The sequence below is a fragment of the Caretta caretta genome, chromosome 10, assembly GCF_965140235.1.
Source record: "Caretta caretta isolate rCarCar2 chromosome 10, rCarCar1.hap1, whole genome shotgun sequence".
NCBI classification, from domain to species: domain Eukaryota; kingdom Metazoa; phylum Chordata; order Testudines; family Cheloniidae; genus Caretta; species Caretta caretta.
This window is the reverse complement of record NC_134215.1, coordinates 42,350,718-42,368,948: the sequence shown is the minus strand read 5'-3', so window position 1 is coordinate 42,368,948 and position 18,231 is coordinate 42,350,718. Positions and strand designations below refer to the sequence as shown.

Genomic DNA, 18,231 nt, shown 5'->3' with positions numbered 1-18,231 from the left:
CTGCACCGACACAGCACAGCGGGAAGAAGGACTTGGCAATGCTGACATTGACTGAAATAAGCACGGTTGGCTCTACCAAAAGGCAGAAGCCCATTCTGTTCCCCACCTGTGCGACCCAGATACACTATCGTGGAAGACTTGGTCTTTATTTCAAACCAGAGTCCCTAATACTTGTGGAACCAGTTGTTTCGAAAGTGATACCCATACCATTGGTGCACCATTCGCTGGTACTGTCCACCAGCCAAGGTATCACAAAATACATGGTACCATTGTCTCTGCCAGTGGAATCTGAAAAGTCCTACTCAGGTGAGCTGGAGGCTGAGACAGTAGTTCCTCTGCCTGCTCTGAGGTATGACATTAACTGACAGGGCTTCAGAGTCTCTAGGCACCCTCGGAGAGCACACTACAAGGTTCAGGACCAGTGGTACCCTCACCCTTACGATTCCACTCACTGGCTCTTTTTGGGTTCTTGGGATTCTTATTTCAGCTGTCCCAATTTCAAAGGATCTGAGGTGGGAGTGCAAAGGTTGCTGCTTAGGGAGGAACTGCAGCCCACTCCTGAGAATTATGAGGAGGATGATCAACCCAAAAAGACAAACCCAGTTAATCTTCCTGCAGCGCTTTCATCCTCATCACCTGATGAGGTGATGTCATTGGCCTTGCCATTGTCACCCAACAACTATAAACAGTTTAAGAACCTTCTGAGGAGTATTGTGGAGTCACTCCAGATTCCCCTGGAGGAAGTCCAGGGCCCCACTCACAAGTTGTTGAACCTCCTTCAGACTGCTGGGCCTAGCAAGGTGGTGCTTCTGATCAAGAAAACTATATTGGAGCCAACCAAGGTAGTCTGGCATACTCTGGCCACCTGTGCCCTCTCCCCCAAAGGATCAATAAAAAGTACTTTGTACCATCTAAAGGGGAAAAATATTTGTTTTATCACCCCACGTCTGATCAATCACCAGATGCAACAGACTGCACCAGCCTGGGTCTACTCCTTTAGACAAAGATGCCAAAAGATTAGATCTCTTTGCAAAGAGGAGTTCCTCCTCCACTAGTGTACAATTTCGCATTACAAATTGTCAGGCGTTAATTTCTAAATGTGATTTTATTAATTATAACAAACTGAGTTGACAAATAAACTTCTACAACAACTCAGACTTACCTGAAGACAGAGTCCATGCGATGAGGGACCTCATAGCTCAGCTTCAGATGAGTTCTCAGATTACAATTTGATCTTGTCAGGTCCTTCTAGACCACATGGCCACCTTCACCTATGTGGCACTCTTCACAAAGCTTCATCTCCAGTGCCTCCAGGCATCTTTATGGACAGTCTATTTTCTGAGCAAAGACAACCTGAACAAACAACTCTCAATTCTCAACAGTGTTCTAACATCATTCTCCTGGTGGGAGAACAAAGACACAGGGATCACACGTCTCACAGAACTCTAGTTATGGTTAGGGTAAGTAACATTTCTTTTCTGTAGAATTTGATGAGTTCTTTTAAGACTGCTGCACGTGTGATACAACATTTGAAAGGACAGATGATTTTCTGTAGAAACCAAACAGCTTTCCAGCTCCCTCAGCTCACGAAAGCTTATGCTCAAATAAATTTTTTAGTCTCTAAGGTGCCACAAGTACTCCTTCTCTTTTTGTGAATACAGACTAACACGACTGCTACTCTGAACTCTGTCTCACTATTCACCATAGTATTGTTTGAGCAGATTTAGTGAAAATTGGTGTTCTTCTCTAACGTGCAGTAAATCCTGCTGTGTGATCAAATGGCTACCATTCTGAAACCGAAGCTTCCATGGATGATTTACTATGCTAGTTAGTATCTTGTTTTCCCTTGATGTAAATTTTGGTTATAAATTCCACTTTAAAAACGTTAATCTATTCTGCACAATTACACACCACTGCTTATCTTCTTATGCAAAGTCTAGTAGAGAATACCCTTTTCTCATTGCAGTATTTTTCATAGCCTTCTGTTTCCCAGCCAAGTTGTAAAAATACCTAGTATCCATATACAAGACACCTGAACACTCATTCTATTTTTCTTTCCTGTTTCGTTCCAGCACACAATCAAACATGTTGAGGTCTCTCCCAACCCTAATCTTCTATGATTCTATGTTAGAGTAGCAATTCCGATTCAAAATTTTTTTGAAGTATTTTTGTCCTTTGTATAAAGCAGGGTGAATTGGTTTAAATCAAAGTGATCTAATTCTTTGATTTTTTCAAATGATGATTTTAATCAGCAAGCAGGAAATCTTGACTTAAATCATCTATTTTAATCTTGTTTTGCAATTGTACTTTTTAGTTATTTTCCTGAAGAAAGATTCTCATTAGTTGGTAACTATCAAAATTTGGTACTTCTTTTTGCTACCCAGGAGGATATGCTTAACTGAAGCAATTACATAGCTTAACATAATTTTTTTCAGATTCTTTGTTTATTTTTATTGTGTTAGAAAATGGTTAGTGATGCATTTCTATTTACTAGTTGATGCTTAATTTTATATTTGATTTGTGTTAAGCTGCATTTGGATGGAAATTTGAATTCAATTAAAAATGCACAAAACCAGCATTTTAAAATAGCTTTACATTAGTTAAATTTAAAAAAAAAAAAAACCTTAAATGTGCTGGATACATAAAAACAAAATAAGTTTATCAAAATATGTTTTGCATTTAAAACTCTTATTTATTAAACAAAGAAAGTATGATCTGTAGTTAATATATTCAACTGATTGTTTCTAGTCACCAGGTCCTTCAAGATTTTAGAAGCAGTAGATCTCATCCTCATACTTCATTTTTATTCATCAATTGGTAAAGGAAAATAAGCTTTCCTTTTTCGACTCCTTATCGATTTCTCAACTCTGAATGAGCCAGTCAGTGAACTGAACTAACTCAATAAGCTAAAATGAAGTAAATATTCTCTATATCTGCAGACTGTCAAAAGGTGGTGTACCATCTCAGCAAATTCTGGTTCCAAGTGCTCAGATAGTGACTTCACCAGTTCAGTGGTTTGACTTTCCTTAAAACTTTGCCAGCGTACATGTACTGCTTGAATATTGTTTAATTTAAATTATTGTAATACATTATACTAAGTGTAGGCCTTAATATAGTGTGTCATAACTTCAAATTTAATCTTAAATAGATTTATTTTTGAAGAAAAATATATTTAAAATTCAAAAAATCGAGTTTAAATAAAATCTAATTTAAAAAAATCTATTACTCTGAGCTATTGGTAAATTCTGAAATAGCTTCTTTTTGCTAACTATAATACTTCTCCCTTATGACCATTCTCACAAACATAAACTTGCTAATTAAGGTCTGGACAGATTTTTTTTTATGTACACTGAGACTTCATTAAAAAAAGAAGTTAAAGTTCATGTTAAAAAAAAAAAAAAAGAGCAAAGGGTGGGATCTAGTCCCCAAAGAGTGGACATGAAGTATTTGGGAGAGAGGATCTCCTTTCTGTGAACCCTGTAAGGTGAATGGAATACTGGGGGTGTCTGATTGGTTTGATTTTCAGTAAAAGACCTGATAGTTTCAGGAATGAAAATCAGGAAAGTGGAGCTGAAGACAAGAGGAAATATTAAAGGCGGAAAATAAAGCTGTTTTTCTTTAATCATGCTGTAGCGTTAGCTTTAACAGCACCCTTTTCTTACCACTAGACTCATTACTTTATTTGATAACATAACCATTTTACATTCTGTTTTTTAACTGTGGCAAATCACCCTTTATAGAATTAAAGAAATTGTCCTCTCAAGCTATGTGTTCAATTAGAATCTATAATTCTAAGAAAGCTTATTCTTAGCAATTCAGCGGACTGCGCCTTCTGGAAAGAATATTTATAATGTGAGCCAGATGCAGTGGATATATTTGGTTTGATGGAATGTTTGTCAAAGATTTCAACAGGATTTAAAGTAAAGAAATATTTCATATTCCAGCATGAGTGAATTTTAATGGTGTCAGTCTTTGCAAGATTAAACAATTTCATGGAATTATTATTTGAAGCAAAGCTATGGGAGGCACATAGTAAATTGTGAAATTAGCTCCCCATGATAAAATATTTGCCAAACTAATTCCTTTCAAAACCTCCACTGAAATATTATTTTAAAAATCCTGGCTAACTCATACAAGGGTAAGACTCTAAGCACGTTTGTTACCCCAACATGTAGTGACATTGCCATGAGATTTACCAGTCACTGACTGCAAGAAATGACGTGTAACACTGCCTCATAGGTTCAGCAATGAGTGATGCAAGTCATGCTTTTAGAAGACAAGCCCTCCTCCCCCAGACTGTGGGGGCAGAGGATAAAAGGGGTGGAGGGGATTTGGAGTTCTGGGGGGAGAAGTTGAGGGACAGAAGAGGCTGGGTTCTTGTGGGGGAAGATCTGGGGGCTAGAGGCCTGCATGGGCTGTGTGACAGAACGGGAGTTGCCTGGCTGTGGGGGAGAGGTACATTACGGGGTCTAGGCTGGAAGGCAAGATAGGGTATGGAAGATGGGATGTTGGGCAGCTGTGAGGGTGGGGGAGTATATCGGGGAGCAGTACTTGCAGGAGAACATGACACAGCCCACTCCCTCTTGGCTTCTGTCTTGGGGGGGCTGATTGGGCTCAGCTTCCCGCTTTGAGCATTTTGATTTCCGGGGTAATCGTTTTTGAGTGACATTGCAACCTGGTGCATGGGGTCACAGTACTACTCACTCAGATTTGACCCACCCAGCCGCCTGTCGTCATGATGTAGGGATCGCTGTGCCAAACCTGAGCACCACTGTGACCCCATGCTCCAGGTTGCAGCTCCTGGGTTGAGGAGCTGAGCCCAGACAACCCTGACACATTCTGGTGAGCTAATTTTCGGTCATGAACCATAGGTTGAGAGACCCTATTTTAAAGCTTGTACTCTTATGTTTAGGTACGTGATCTGTCATAGCTAGAGAGAGGTAGGAGGAAGCATTGGTGCTTTGTGTGTGAAATAGATTAAAAGAAATGCAATACTGTAAATTATAGTTAACTGAAAGCTTCCCTTTCAAGAGTAAGTGGTTAATTAAACAGATCTTTTAAAGAAATGTAACTGATTAACCATCTCACATGCCAAAAGGCAATGAATAATCCCTTGTAAATGATTATCTAGCAAAATATTAGCTTCTTAGAAAGATTATAGCCAAACTGTTCAGCACACTGAAGTTACAGAGGAGTCTTTCTCAGTTGTCAAAAGGATGGACTATTCGTTTTGTGCACCATGCCAAAAATGCATTTTTTAAAAACAATAATGGCCTCTTAAATCCAGTTGCCCATAGAAAATTAATTCTGCCTCCTTGTATGTCCAGCCTGTTCATGAGGCAGAGGTCCTGAGGAAAAATAGAACATGGTCTTGTAATTAAAAACTGTTTTGTTCTGTGTATACACAATCTAGTTTTTCCTAACTTCCAGGTGTTTGACTTTGCAATCTAAACTTTAAATGACCTTTTAAACATTTGTATATGTAATTTTCTAGAGATTTTTAAAAGAAAAATGGTAAAGACAAATTATATTATACAACTGTAATGCCTTTTTTCAAATAAATAAGCAGCAGCATCAGGGTTTTGAGTCCTGGAACTTCAAGTACTTGCATCATAGGCCTTTACCTCTTGAACTACAGGACTAACTGTATTAGCTGGCAACAGGAGGAGTTTTTTATGCTAAGGTGTTTCTGGTGCTCTATGCTAGGTCCAGGGTTGAGTATTTCTTTCAGATCTCTCCCCCTTAACCGCTACTGCAGCTGCTCTAGCAGTGCCCACATGTTTCCAGCATAGTGTTCGGTGGTGGCTGCATGGGTCCCAGCAATCAAGAATATTCACATTCCGTTATGTTGGTATGCTGCCAAAATTCTCTTGAGGCACACAAGTGGCAATTTTTAACAATTTATAACTCAGCTAAACCCAAATGGAATTTCAGGGGACAAAGAAAAGATACTTTTCTACCCTGTGGGCTTTCTCTCTGCAGGATTTCAAAGTCCTGTTGCAAATCATATAGCTGTTTGAGCTTCTGCAGAAAAGATTACAAGCATACTTTATAGTGGAAAGTGTTGGGCTAACTAAATGTAAGGGTTGCTACCAGCTTTTCCTATGTTTGTTCATCTATGGAAATATGATATTTAAATTCAGCACCCAGAAAATGCATTCTTCTAGCAAGGTTCTATTCAATAAAAACATGGTATTGTGTATCATGAACTGGGGTAATATTTTCTGTTTTTTTTAAAAACATTTTTTGGTCCCTTTCCATCAGTGTGAGTTTGAGTTTCAGAATGGCAACAACATATATAACTGCGAGCAGTCTTGCTGCTTAATGTGGTAACGTACCTTTTGGCATATCTCCGAACCAAACCAGTATTTGCTTTGTATTTAATATTTTAATCTCTCAGAAAGCTAACTCGAGCAAAAGCAGTTTCAGTAAAGAAAATAAGAGAAATGAGACATTGAGGAAAAGAAGAGGGTACTTTTCACAGGAAGGGTATTTTTGTGTTGAGCACACACCACCTACCCAAAAAGATCTATTAATTGGGAATTTAAATGATTCATGATGAAATGCCTATTTCAAAAGTCAGAATAAAAAAAGGTGTGCTGCTGCAGCACAGAACTGCTGTTCAAATGTAGCTGGTTGAAAAGGCTTCCCTATATAATCTTTTTGTGTTGTTTTGATCTAAGTATATAACTTGTTTTTCAGACTTTAATTTATTCTTTCAGCCAAACACAGTATGCAGTAAGAGGTCCAGCTAGAAAAGTGAATCAATATTATTGGCAGGAATGGTAGTACCTACTACATTTAAGCAGTGATACTACTTGACAGCATTCTGAAAGTTCTGCTTGTGAGGCTGAAATTTTCATTTGTGGCCTCTGCCCAAAGATGAATTTTATTGGAAAGTATGAGCAAAACCAGTTAATCTGTGTTTGAATACAAGGAGAGTAGGAGCACAATACTTATTATGAAATATAATAATGCTCTCGACCATTTTTAACAGCTCTACAGTCAAAATGGGTGTAGATAGAAAGGTGAATAGGGCATCATATAGCTCTCACTGAGAAGTGCCTTTGATTGTTTTGCTATAAAATGGTTTTGAGTTTACTGAATTCTGAGCTGTTGATAGCAGTGTTGCCAACTCTCATGATTTTATCACAAGTCTCGTTGAGTTTGGGTTTTTTTGTATACCTGTGCACCCCCCCCCTCCAAAATTCAGTTAACAAGTGTGTTCTTTGAATGTTTGCATATGTCCGTTCCACTGTAGGTATGTGTACACCCTGTGCATAGCTGTTGGAGAACTTCTTCCCTCATCAGTAGCTGTCAGGGCAGCCCAAACACCCACAGCTATCATGCAGGTATAAGAAAGCAGAGCCACCCCGACCTCCCTCAGTCCCTTCTTACTACCAGTGGCAGTTCTTGGAGCAATTTCAGACTTGTTGTGACAAGTGCTTCCCTCACTTCTCTCTCTCTTTTCCCTTTTACTGTTAGAAGTTAGTTAGTTAGTTTAGCTAGTTTTTAGCGGAAGGTTTTAGTTTTAGGTCTTTTTTGACTAACTTTTATCTTTCAGTGTGAGGAATGGTACAGGAATGGTGCCTCACTCACTGAGGTTTAAGGTCTGCCAGACTTGCAGGAAGCCTACGCCAGTCAGCAGCCCACACCCAGCATGTCTGAAATGTTTGGGAGAATCCCACATCGGTGACAAGTGTCAAATTTGTAAAGGACTTAAGCCCTGCTCAAAGAAAGATAGAGTAGTGAGGCTCAACTTATGGAGGCAACACTTTGCTGTCCATTGGAGTTGTCACATATGGAAAATGCCCCAAACACATCAGCGTCAGTATGGAACACCCCACGGGAGATGTCTGTGGCTCTTGGTTCCTTTCACTGGTGCCAAAGAAAAGGCATAGTCCCTCCTTAGGTTTAGTAGCACGCTCAGGAGTGTGTGAAGTTCTGTGGCCTGCAATATGCTAGATGATCACGATGGTCCCTTCTGACCTTAAAGTCTATGAGTCTGAATCTAAATTTGTCATACTGAAGCTGGGTAGAGGCAGAGACTCTGCAAGACGTTTGAGGGACAGATGGTCCCTAGAGAAGTCATTCCCTAAGAAGTATATTAGGAAAAACTTTTTCACTGGGAGGGTGGTGAAGCACTGGAATGGGTTACGTAGGGAGGTGGTGGAATCTCCTTCCTTAGAGGTTTTTGTGGTTTTTAAGGTTTTTAGTTGGGGTTGATCCTGCTTTGAGCAGGAGGTTGGACTGGATGACCTCCTGAGGTCCCTTCCAACCCTGATATTCTATGATTCCATGATTATAAGAAGGGATTGCCCTCTGGAACCTGTGCCAGGTCCGTTGAGGCTGTCCACTGAAAGATCCTTGTATCAGGGTCATCAGTCATTGCCACTCTCAGCCATCCCAGAGGCATGTGCAGCTGCAAGGCACCTGCTTAGCCTCTCGGTGGCAATATCCCTGGTAGTAATGGAAGGCTTACAGTAGGTACCTATGCCTGTAGCTCCTACCTCACCATGTCAGGAACCTGGGGTACCTTTACCTCCCAAACTTCCACAAAAGCCAGTGCAGTTAAGAGGCAAGTCTCCAATGATATCTCCATTACCACTGTCCCCGGGCTCAGGCTTCCTATCCCCAGATCCAACTAGTTTTGCTCCTCCATTGTCAGAGGCTTCAGACTCGGAGGTATATTTATCTGTGTCCCAGTCAAGAGGGAAAGTCTATGCTTCATCAGAGACTTGGGCACCATGGCTCATGCAGCAATCACAGCACTGGGTTCCTCCAAAAGGGCAATGGCCAGGACAAGGATGGGTCCCATGCCCATATCAGTGGACATTCTGGACTCTGTAGGACATCCCTTCTCCCTCAACTCTCATTCACTGTCCTCAAGGTCACTCCTGTGTGGCACTACAACTGTGACATTTCTCTCCAGTTCCTAATACCGAGATTGGTATTGAGCAGCCAGAAGTCACTCTGATGGCTTCTCCAATACACCACAACCTCAGAATCCTGTTGCGTCATCGTCTTCATCACCAGGTGAAGCTGTTGAGGTAGCAAACGATTCGCCACCACCAGAGGGCCACAGGGCTCATCAAGATCTATTAAGAAAGGTGTCCTCTGTTCTGGGATATTCAGTCAGAGGAGCTGCATTGAAAGGTCTCACAAGTTGGTGGATGTTCTGGTATCGGCAGCCCCTGCAAGAGTGATTCTGCTGATTAGCAAAGCCATTATGGAGGCAGTTAAGGCATCCTGGCAGACACACTCCTCCTTGCCTCCTGAAGAAAAATAAGCTGAGAGAGGAGGTATTATATCCCTCTAAGGGATATGAACACTTGTTTTCTCATCCTGCCCCAGGCTCCTTTGTAGTGGCAGCTACTAATGAGCAAGAGAGACAAAGACATGAAGCATCAACACCAAAAAGCAAAGATTCTCATCTTTGTGCAGATCATAGACTCGTAGAAGATTAGGGTTGGAAAAGACCTCAGGAGGTCATCTAGTCCAACCCCCTACTCAAAGCAAGACCAGCCCCAACTAAATCATCCCAGCCAGGGCTTTGTCAAACTGGGCCTGAAAAACCGCTAAGGATGGAGATTCCACCACTTCCCTAGGTAACCCATTCCAGTGCTTCACAACCTCCTAGTGAAATATAGTTTTTTCCTAATATCTAACCTAGACCTTCCCCACTGCATCTTGAGACCATTGCTCCAGATAACACAAAGCTGGCGGGGAGGGAGATGCAAACACTTTGGAGGCTAAAGCTAAAATTTAGAGCAGAGATGGGCAAACTACGGCCCATGGGTCACATCCGGACCGCAGGACTGTCCTGCCTGGCCCCTGAGCTCCCGCCTGGGGAGGCTAGCCCCAGCCCATCCCCTGCTCTTTCTCCTCCCTCTCAGCTATGCCACCACACGGCCAGCACGGCTTGTGCCCGACCACCTCCCAGGCTTTCCAATAAGCCAGTCCTGCCACTCTGAGTGGCATGGTAAGGGGGCGGGGAGCGGTGGGAGGAGGGGGTTGGATAAGGGGCAGGAGGTCCCGGGGGGGCAGTCAGGGAGTGGTTGGATGGGGTGCAGGTTCTGGGGGGGGGACGGCCGGCCAGGGGATAAGAAGCTGGGGGGGTTAAATAGGGGGTGAGGTCCCAGGGGGGCGGTTAGGGGCAGGGGGTCTCAGGCGGTCAGGGGACAAGGAGCGGGGGGGTTGGATAGCGGGTGGCGTCCTGGAGAGGGCGGTCAGGGGACAAGGAGCGGAGGGGGTTGGATAGCGGGTGGGGTCCTGGGAGAGGGCGGTCAGGGGGCAGGAAGTGGGAGGGGCGGATAGGGGGCGGGGGCAGGCTGTTTCAGGAGGCACAGCCTTCCCTACCTGGCCCTCCATACCATTTCGCAACCCCAGTGTGGCCCTCGGGCCAAAACGTTTGCCCGCTCCTGATTCAGAGGGATCTTCATAAGTTGGAGAACTGGGCTATAGACAACAAAATGAAATTCAACAAAGATAAAAGTAAGGTGCTACACTTAGGGAAGAAAAATCAAATGCACAAATACAGAATGGGGGATAACTGTTCATCTTCAGCCATGTCCCTTCACATTCAGGTGGACTTTTGGAGGACCATGTTTCATTGCTGCAGACTATGCAACAACATCGACCCAGTCTTTGCCTCCAAATCTTCTGTCCTTGATTTATTTTATTTTATTTTTTGAGAGAGAGAGAGAGAGAGAGAGATTACAAGAAAGGACTTGCAGGTAACAGTTTCTGCTGTCTTCCTTTCAGCTAGTGTAGAACCAGCCAGCTGTGCTGTTCACCTGCACAAGCACCATTGCTTAAGGCAGTCATGATACTAGGACTCCCAGTATGGCCTTCCTGGAACATGGACTCTCAACCTAATTCCCTAAGCTCTTTTTAAAAAACAAACAAAACCTTTTTAACCTCTCTGAAGTGTTGTTTTCCCTTGTATATCATCTCCATAATTACTTTTACCTCATTTTTTTGGGTCATCCAACTGGAATTGTCCATAGAAGAGCCTTGTCTCTAAGTCTTCCTGGACATTTGTTCTCAGTCTGTTTCCTAATTTGTATCCACACGGAACTATTCCTTTTACATAATTTGAAGGAAATTCTTTATTTTTAATTTTTTTTAAACCAGCACGTCCAACAGAAAAGTTGGTTCACAAATTGGAGTACAGACCTGTAAATTATCTGGATAGAACAGTCTTGGGAAAAATTAAATGTCCTTCTGTTCTTTGTGGTGGACATAAAATAGAAGAACGCTCCAAATGCCTCTCTCTAATAACAAATAACCCTTGCAATTATGTTAGCATACCTCTTCCAATGATAGAATCCTAATTTAAAATGTTTTAACAGAGGAAGCACATAGGTTGAGTATTGTATTTGTCCACTTGCCTTTTAATAAAATTATAAAGGAAAAAAGTAATTATACTGGCCAGAACTTACACAAAAGTATTTTTAGTTTTGGACCTTCCACTTGGTCAAACTCAGAAAGATTGGATTGCTCTAATTAATTACTAATTAATAACTATAGACCAGTGAACCCTAGATTTTACTATATTAATCTATGTCAAAGACTACTTTAGGAGAAAAATCTGGCTCTGCAGTTCCAGAAGAGGCAGCTGCTCTTCTTCTATTTCCCACTTTTATTGGAGGATTTGGATGATTTGGAATTTATCCAGTCAACCAGGCTTTTGTTGTTTGTTTCTCAGTTTTGCTTTTTGTTAGTGATATGTGTGTACTTGTATTGTGTACAGTTGTTTAAAATTAAATTTTACAAGAACTCATAGAATCATAGAATATCAGATTTGGAAGGGACCTCAGGAGGTCATCTAGTCCAACCCCCTGCTCAAAGCAGGACGAATCCCCAACTAAATCATCCCAGCCAGGGCTTTGTCAAGCCTGACCTTGAAAACCTCTAAGGAAGGAGATGCCATCACCTCCCTAGGTAACCCATTCCAGTGCTTCACCACCCTCCTAGTGAAATTTTTTTTTCCTAATATCCAACCTAAACCTCCCCCACTGCAACCTGAGACCATTACTCCTTGTTCTGTCATCTGCTACCACTGAGAACAGTCTAGATCCATCCTCTTTGGAACCCCCTTTCAGGTAGTTGAAAGCAGCTATCAAATCCCCCCTCATTCTTCTCTTCCGCAGACTAAACAATCCCAGTTCCCTCAGCCTCTCCTCAGAAGTCATGTGCTCCAACCCCCTAATAATTTTTGTTGCCCTCTGCTGGACGCTTTCCAATTTTTCCACATTCTTCTTGTAGTGTGGGGCCCAAAACTGGACACAGTACTCCAGATGAGGCCTCACCATTGTTGACTAGAGGGGAACAATCACGTCCCTCGATCTGCTGGCAATGCCCCTACTTATATAGCCCAAAATGCCATTAGCCTTCTTGGCAACAAGGGCACACTGTTGACTCATATCCAGCTTCTCATCCATTGTAACCCCTAGGTCCTTTTCTGCAGAACTGCTGCCTACCCATTCGGACCCTAGTCTGTAGCAGTGCATGGGAGTGAGGAGTGTTGAAAGATTCTTCTAAATATAAGGAACAGCACATAAGAAAGCTGGATATAATGGGAGGATACCTAAGGTGGGAGGCTAGAAGTATTGTTGTTTGTTGGTTTGGTTCATGAAAAAGCACTCACATGGCTTACATAATAAAATCTGAAGATAGGTATTTTTTTCCAAAGAAGACAAAAGTCAGCCCTGAATGTTTATATGGGGGAGAGTTTGAAAGTTTAGTCTTCCCACAATGTTTTAGATCTGTAAGTTTAGTTTTCCCACTGTCTTCCCACTGTTTTAGTGTAGGAAGCCCTTGTAGAACAGGTTTTATTTTGGAGCTCTTGTATACAACTCAAATGGCTGCTCTTTACAACTCTTCTTTACAAAAATGCAATTATTCAGAGTATTTACAGCCATTTATTTCTTAGGTTGCATAGATGCTAAGCTTGGCTTTTGATATACTTGACTTAACCACTTTCCAGCTATGGCTGGAGTGGTTTTAGTGCTGGGAAAATTATTCTTTGAAGGCAGTGATTGAATACTTACATCTTTCATGAATTTTAATTACAGTATTTTAAAATCACTTGAGTTGCATATAACTCATAAGATTTGAAGCTTGAAATTGCAAAAAATGCATTAATATTGTGTGGGATGTATACTGTTGAATTTAAACCTATATTTAAATAACCAGTCTAGTTAAAAACACACCATTCCTCTGTTAATATACCATTAAAGAATCCAACCTCAGAAGTGATGTAATCAGCTATTTTTTCAGTGTATTTAGAAGTTTAATTTGGATACCTTCCATATTTCCTTCGATCAGTACTCCATACATATTAGTTTGTTTGCTACATTACCTATATGTCCTGTCTTGCACAGCTCTGAAAGATTTCTGTTGCTGGCGGGAGGGAGCCTGGAGATCAGTGATATCACAGAAGATGATGCTGGGACATATGCCTGCATTGTGTATAATGGGAATGAGACAATTGAAGCTCAAGCAGATCTTACAGTTCAAGGTATGTAGAATGTTTAGTTTTGAGAAAGAACTGATCTCCACGTATGTATATATTCAGGGGTTTGTTCTTGCACGTTCATTGATTTCAAAAGGGATTCAGATTTTTGTTCTTTCTACAATAAAACCAAAACCAACAACCTGAGTTGGTTTCCTAGAAATGTCACATGATTATACTCATGCTGTTTTTGTACTCTTTGTATTGTTAATGATTTCATAAACACTCTAATGAGGAATTAAATTTTTATACATACATATTAACCACATTGAAGACAGTTGCACACATCAGATGAGTACGACAATATTACAAGTTTGGCACCATAAACTTTCCTAAAGGGAACAGTCTCTAGGTTATTAGGACTGCAAGATGACCTGCCTTTATAATTACCTTCTAGGTCTTACCTGAAAAGGACACTGTCACAGGTATTTTTCATAATCTGTAAAGATGTTACTGTCTTAGAGTAACCCACTGGAAAAATATAAAACTGAAATCAGTTTATTCACCTCATTTCCTCTTCTGTTGTGTGCATACCATTTACGTGTAAGGTTGCTCCTGAATGCTATTTTTTTTAATAGAAATAACATTGAGACATATATTTAAAGACACTGTTTCAGTTATGTAAACTTTGCAAAGAAGTATACAAATAAGGTAAGTTCTCTAGAGGGCACAGAAAGTTAGGTGAAATGTTGGCACCTCTTAATCCTTGCCATGCCCCGCGAGGGATCTCAGGTATGAATTTTTAATTGGAACTTTGTTCTACTACAAGATATAGAAATGCCCCCGAATGCCTGATTGGTGCATATATGATGCATCTTGTCATAGAGCATGACTGATTGGTTTACAGTGGGTTGCACAGTAATGACGGCTGCTTTTATAAAAATAATTTTTAAAAAAACCCACAACGTTGTTTTGCAGAGATTGCATTTCATTATGTTTTAATGGTAGAATTAGCCAATCTTATAATAGTAACTATGTCATAATTTTAGAGCTCTTCATATTTCATAATAAATGGAGAACAGTAGTCCTGTTTTAAGGGCCAATTCCTTTCTATAGATAACATTTGTCTCTAATAGGATTACCTTTTATTAGTTTGTCCTCCTAAGAAAGGAAAGTGACTCTGCAACAGAGTGTTTTGCCTTACAAAATAAAACAAAGCTAATTCTGCATAGTTGGAATCTGGACTAATAACTTTTTTCCCTTTAGGAAATCAATAAATTTACAATTCATTTTACTGTTTGCAGGTGCTAAGATTTTTTATCCCATTCATTAGTGCTGACATAATTAAGACTGGAAATAGACACAAGTACACTTCAAATTGTCTAGAAGGAGGGAAATACTGAAGCTGAAACTAAATATACATATACACAAAACCAAGCACACAGATTCAGTATACTGTTTAGGAAATCCAGAGTAATAAGCACAACTTCCTGTGACAGAAGTGTCCCTCAAAATGTATATTAATTGAACTCTGTCTTAAATTATCATAAAGTAGCAAGGTGAGTGAGGTAATATCTTTTATTGGACCAACTTCTGTTGGTGAAAGTTCCAAGCTTTTGAGCTACACAGTACGCTTCTTCTATTTCATGGAAGTCGCTCTCTTCAGATGAGGTCATTTACATGTGGAGAGGTGCCTTCCAGGCTAGTTCGAACCTTCTATGTTGGTTCAGGTTCCCTCTATTCAGATTAGTGCAGTCATGTATTTATGGTAGTTAAAATCTAGTTCAGGGTTCAAGGCATACTTATCTATGGTTGTTAGGAATCTTTAGGAGTCTCAGCTGAACCACCAGCAAGTCCCAGAGTCTGATATTACCAAAAAAATCTTTGTATGCTGTCTCCATTTGCTGGCAGGGTGGAACTATACCCAAGTGTGTTGTCCTGGCATAGCAGATCTGGAGAAGGAAAATGAACAGATGGGAAAAATTTCCTATTGGCTAGTGGTCTATTTTTAACCACTGAGTTTATATAGATATATTTTTAAAAAACAACAGCAAACGCAACCAAGCAAGCCATGATATACTGTTAAATGGTTCAGAAAGTCACCTTTCAAGAGTGACTACTGTGCTTACCTCTGGGATATTGGGTTATAAAATACAGCTTAAAAGCCTCCTCACAAAATTTACATAATTTGTGAAATACTAGGTCACAGGATATCAGATTTCATATTGTCTATTTCCCCCCTGTAATCTTAATGTTAAATTAACAAAGGAAAATTGCTCACCTGAAGATTGTTACCGGAGAATATTCTTTATGGGATTGCATATTAAGAAGGTGCAAGAATTTGGCTGCCTACTGGTTGGAGGGAGTATTCTACTGGTAGCAAATTACCTGTGCTCAATCTGCACTAGTTGCTTGTTAGTTTCTAGATGGAATAAAAGATATTGGTAATGACCTGTGAAGTCCTAACTGGTCTGGGAACTTCCTGTCTGAGAGCATGCCTCTTGCCTCATAAAATGCTGTTATGGTAGTTATCAGGCACTTAAGGTGGAGCCTGCTTGGTTTAAAAGTAAAGGGGTTTGTTGAGAAATTATTCTTTTTGAGAGCTGCTTCACTTCGGAATTACTTCCACTTGGATCCAAAATAATGAGAATCTGTTGACCTTCAGAGTATGCTGCAAGTGCCATCTATTGATCTTGGCTCCAGGGCAGGGAGAAGAAACTTGGGGAGACTGGTGTGCCTTTTTTCTGTGTATTTATATGCAGGTTGATACATATCTGTGCAAGGTGGGGTCATGTAAGACCCTGTGTGTTTTGTGTGTTTAGATGGTTAAGAAGTATTTTACAGAATCATCAAGGGGACTCAAACTTTTTTATGTAGAAGTGGAAATAAAATCAAAGCTGTGAGACAAACTAAAGAAAGCAAAGAAATTAAAAGTTAAGATTGACGCTGCATCCTTAACTTGTCCCATTGTGTCTGGCCATTTGGGTATTAAAAGGATCTGAGATCAGTGTTAATTTGTGACATTGAAACAATCAAGCATAATCAGACAGATCTACAATGATGTTGGCTTTACTTCTGGCTTTCATTTGTTTGATTGTGACAAAACTTTAATATTTTTTTGAAAGTTAGTCCTTTTATGTCAATCAGTTGTTATAGAATTAGCAACAAGAACATCTGACTTCTAGTATCAAGGCATTAGAGAAAAATTATTTTTCTTCGAGTGATGGTCCCTATATGGATTCCAAACATGGGTGCACTTGCGTGCCATGTGCTGGAGCCAAAAGGTTTTCATAGCAGTGCCCGTTGACCCTCAGATGCGCCATGCGTCTCCCTTGTGCTTGCAGCTGAGGCTATAATAGGCTGTGTGGGTTGATGCTGCTCCAGTTCCCTCTTACCACCACATGGCTGGAGTCGGAACCCCTTTGTCCCTCCATGCTCTTGGTTCTGCTAAAGGAGTGATTTTTCTAGTGCCTTTCTGTATATAATTATCTGAATAGATGTTCCTAGTGTTCATTCAGTAAGTTCAGTTAGAATAGGTTTCCCTCCAGTTTGGAGGTTGACATTCTTTGTCCAACAGCAGTGCAAACAACAGTTTTGATGTGTTGGTCAGGAACTGTTCCTACTCCCTCCTGCAGTACCCCATTCATCTTTAGGGGGCATCTTTCTCCATTCGCCCACAATTGGGGCAAGATCGCCATGGACAATTGAGTACTGGAGATCATCCATCATGGGTACTCCATAGAGTTCCCCCCTTATTGCCCCCTCTGGTCCTTCCATGGGGACTCCTCTCATCAATCCCTCCTGCAATAGGAAGCTGGTGCTCTTCTCCTCAATGGTGTCATAGAGCCTGTCCTGCTTCGCTACTGGGATGGGGGCTTTTACTCCCCATACTTCCTCATCCCAAAGAAGGTCAGGGGACTGCAACCCATTCTGGACCTTTGAGTACTCAACAGATTTATCCAGAAATCCAAGTTCCACACGGTGACGTTAGCATTGATTATTCCCTCCTTCTCCCATGGAGCCTGGTTTGCCGCTCTTGACATGAAGGATGCTTATTTCCAAGTTCCTCCAGTTCACTACTAATTCCAAGTCCTCCTCTTCAGTATCGTGACAGCTCCCCGTGTCTTCACCAAAGTCTTTGTCATTGTCACCACCCACATACAACTCGTCTGCTTCTCCATGTTTCCTTACCTGGATGACTGGCTCTTCATGGTGCTCTCCCAATGAGTCTTAATCACTGCCATGATAGATCCTTGCTCACCTTTTTGGGCATTTGTATCAGTGAGGAGAAGTTGGTCCTCATACCTAACCAGCAAAAAGAAAAGGAGTACTTGTGGCACCGTAGAGACTAACCAATTTATTTGAGCATAAGCTTCCGTGAGCTACAGCTCACTTCATCGGACTAACATGGCTGTTACTCTGATACCTAACCAGGTCATCCACTTTATCGGCACCTGATTGGATTCCGTCACTGCACGAGCCTTCCTCCCGGCAGATTGCTTCGCCATGCTCACTTCTACAATTGCGCACTTATGCTGCAACCCCCGCACCACCATCTGCCACTGTCTCTTCCTCCATGGACGTATGGTGGCCTGCACCTCTCTCATGCCCCACGCTTGCCTCTACATGTGTTGCCGTCAGCTGTGACTCCTCTCCATCTACAGACTACACAGAGATCATATAGGCCAGAATCCTCCTTTCCTGGATGGTCCTGGCCTCCTTCATGTGGTGGGCCAACCTTTCCAAGGGTGTACGCCCTTTACACCTCCTTA

General features: G+C 41.3%; 1 protein-coding gene across 12 annotated transcripts in view; it reads left to right on the top strand.

Moving 5' to 3' along the window:
• Positions 1-18,231, top strand: part of NEO1 (neogenin 1) — a 517,036-nt gene that overhangs the window by 280,020 nt on the left and 218,785 nt on the right. For all 12 annotated transcript variants that reach the window (XM_048866141.2, XM_048866140.2, XM_048866143.2 and 9 more), the window contains exon 5: positions 13,389-13,525. In XM_048866141.2, coding sequence (XP_048722098.1) covers positions 13,389-13,525 — 137 coding nt within the window. The remainder of the gene's footprint in view (positions 1-13,388; positions 13,526-18,231) is intronic.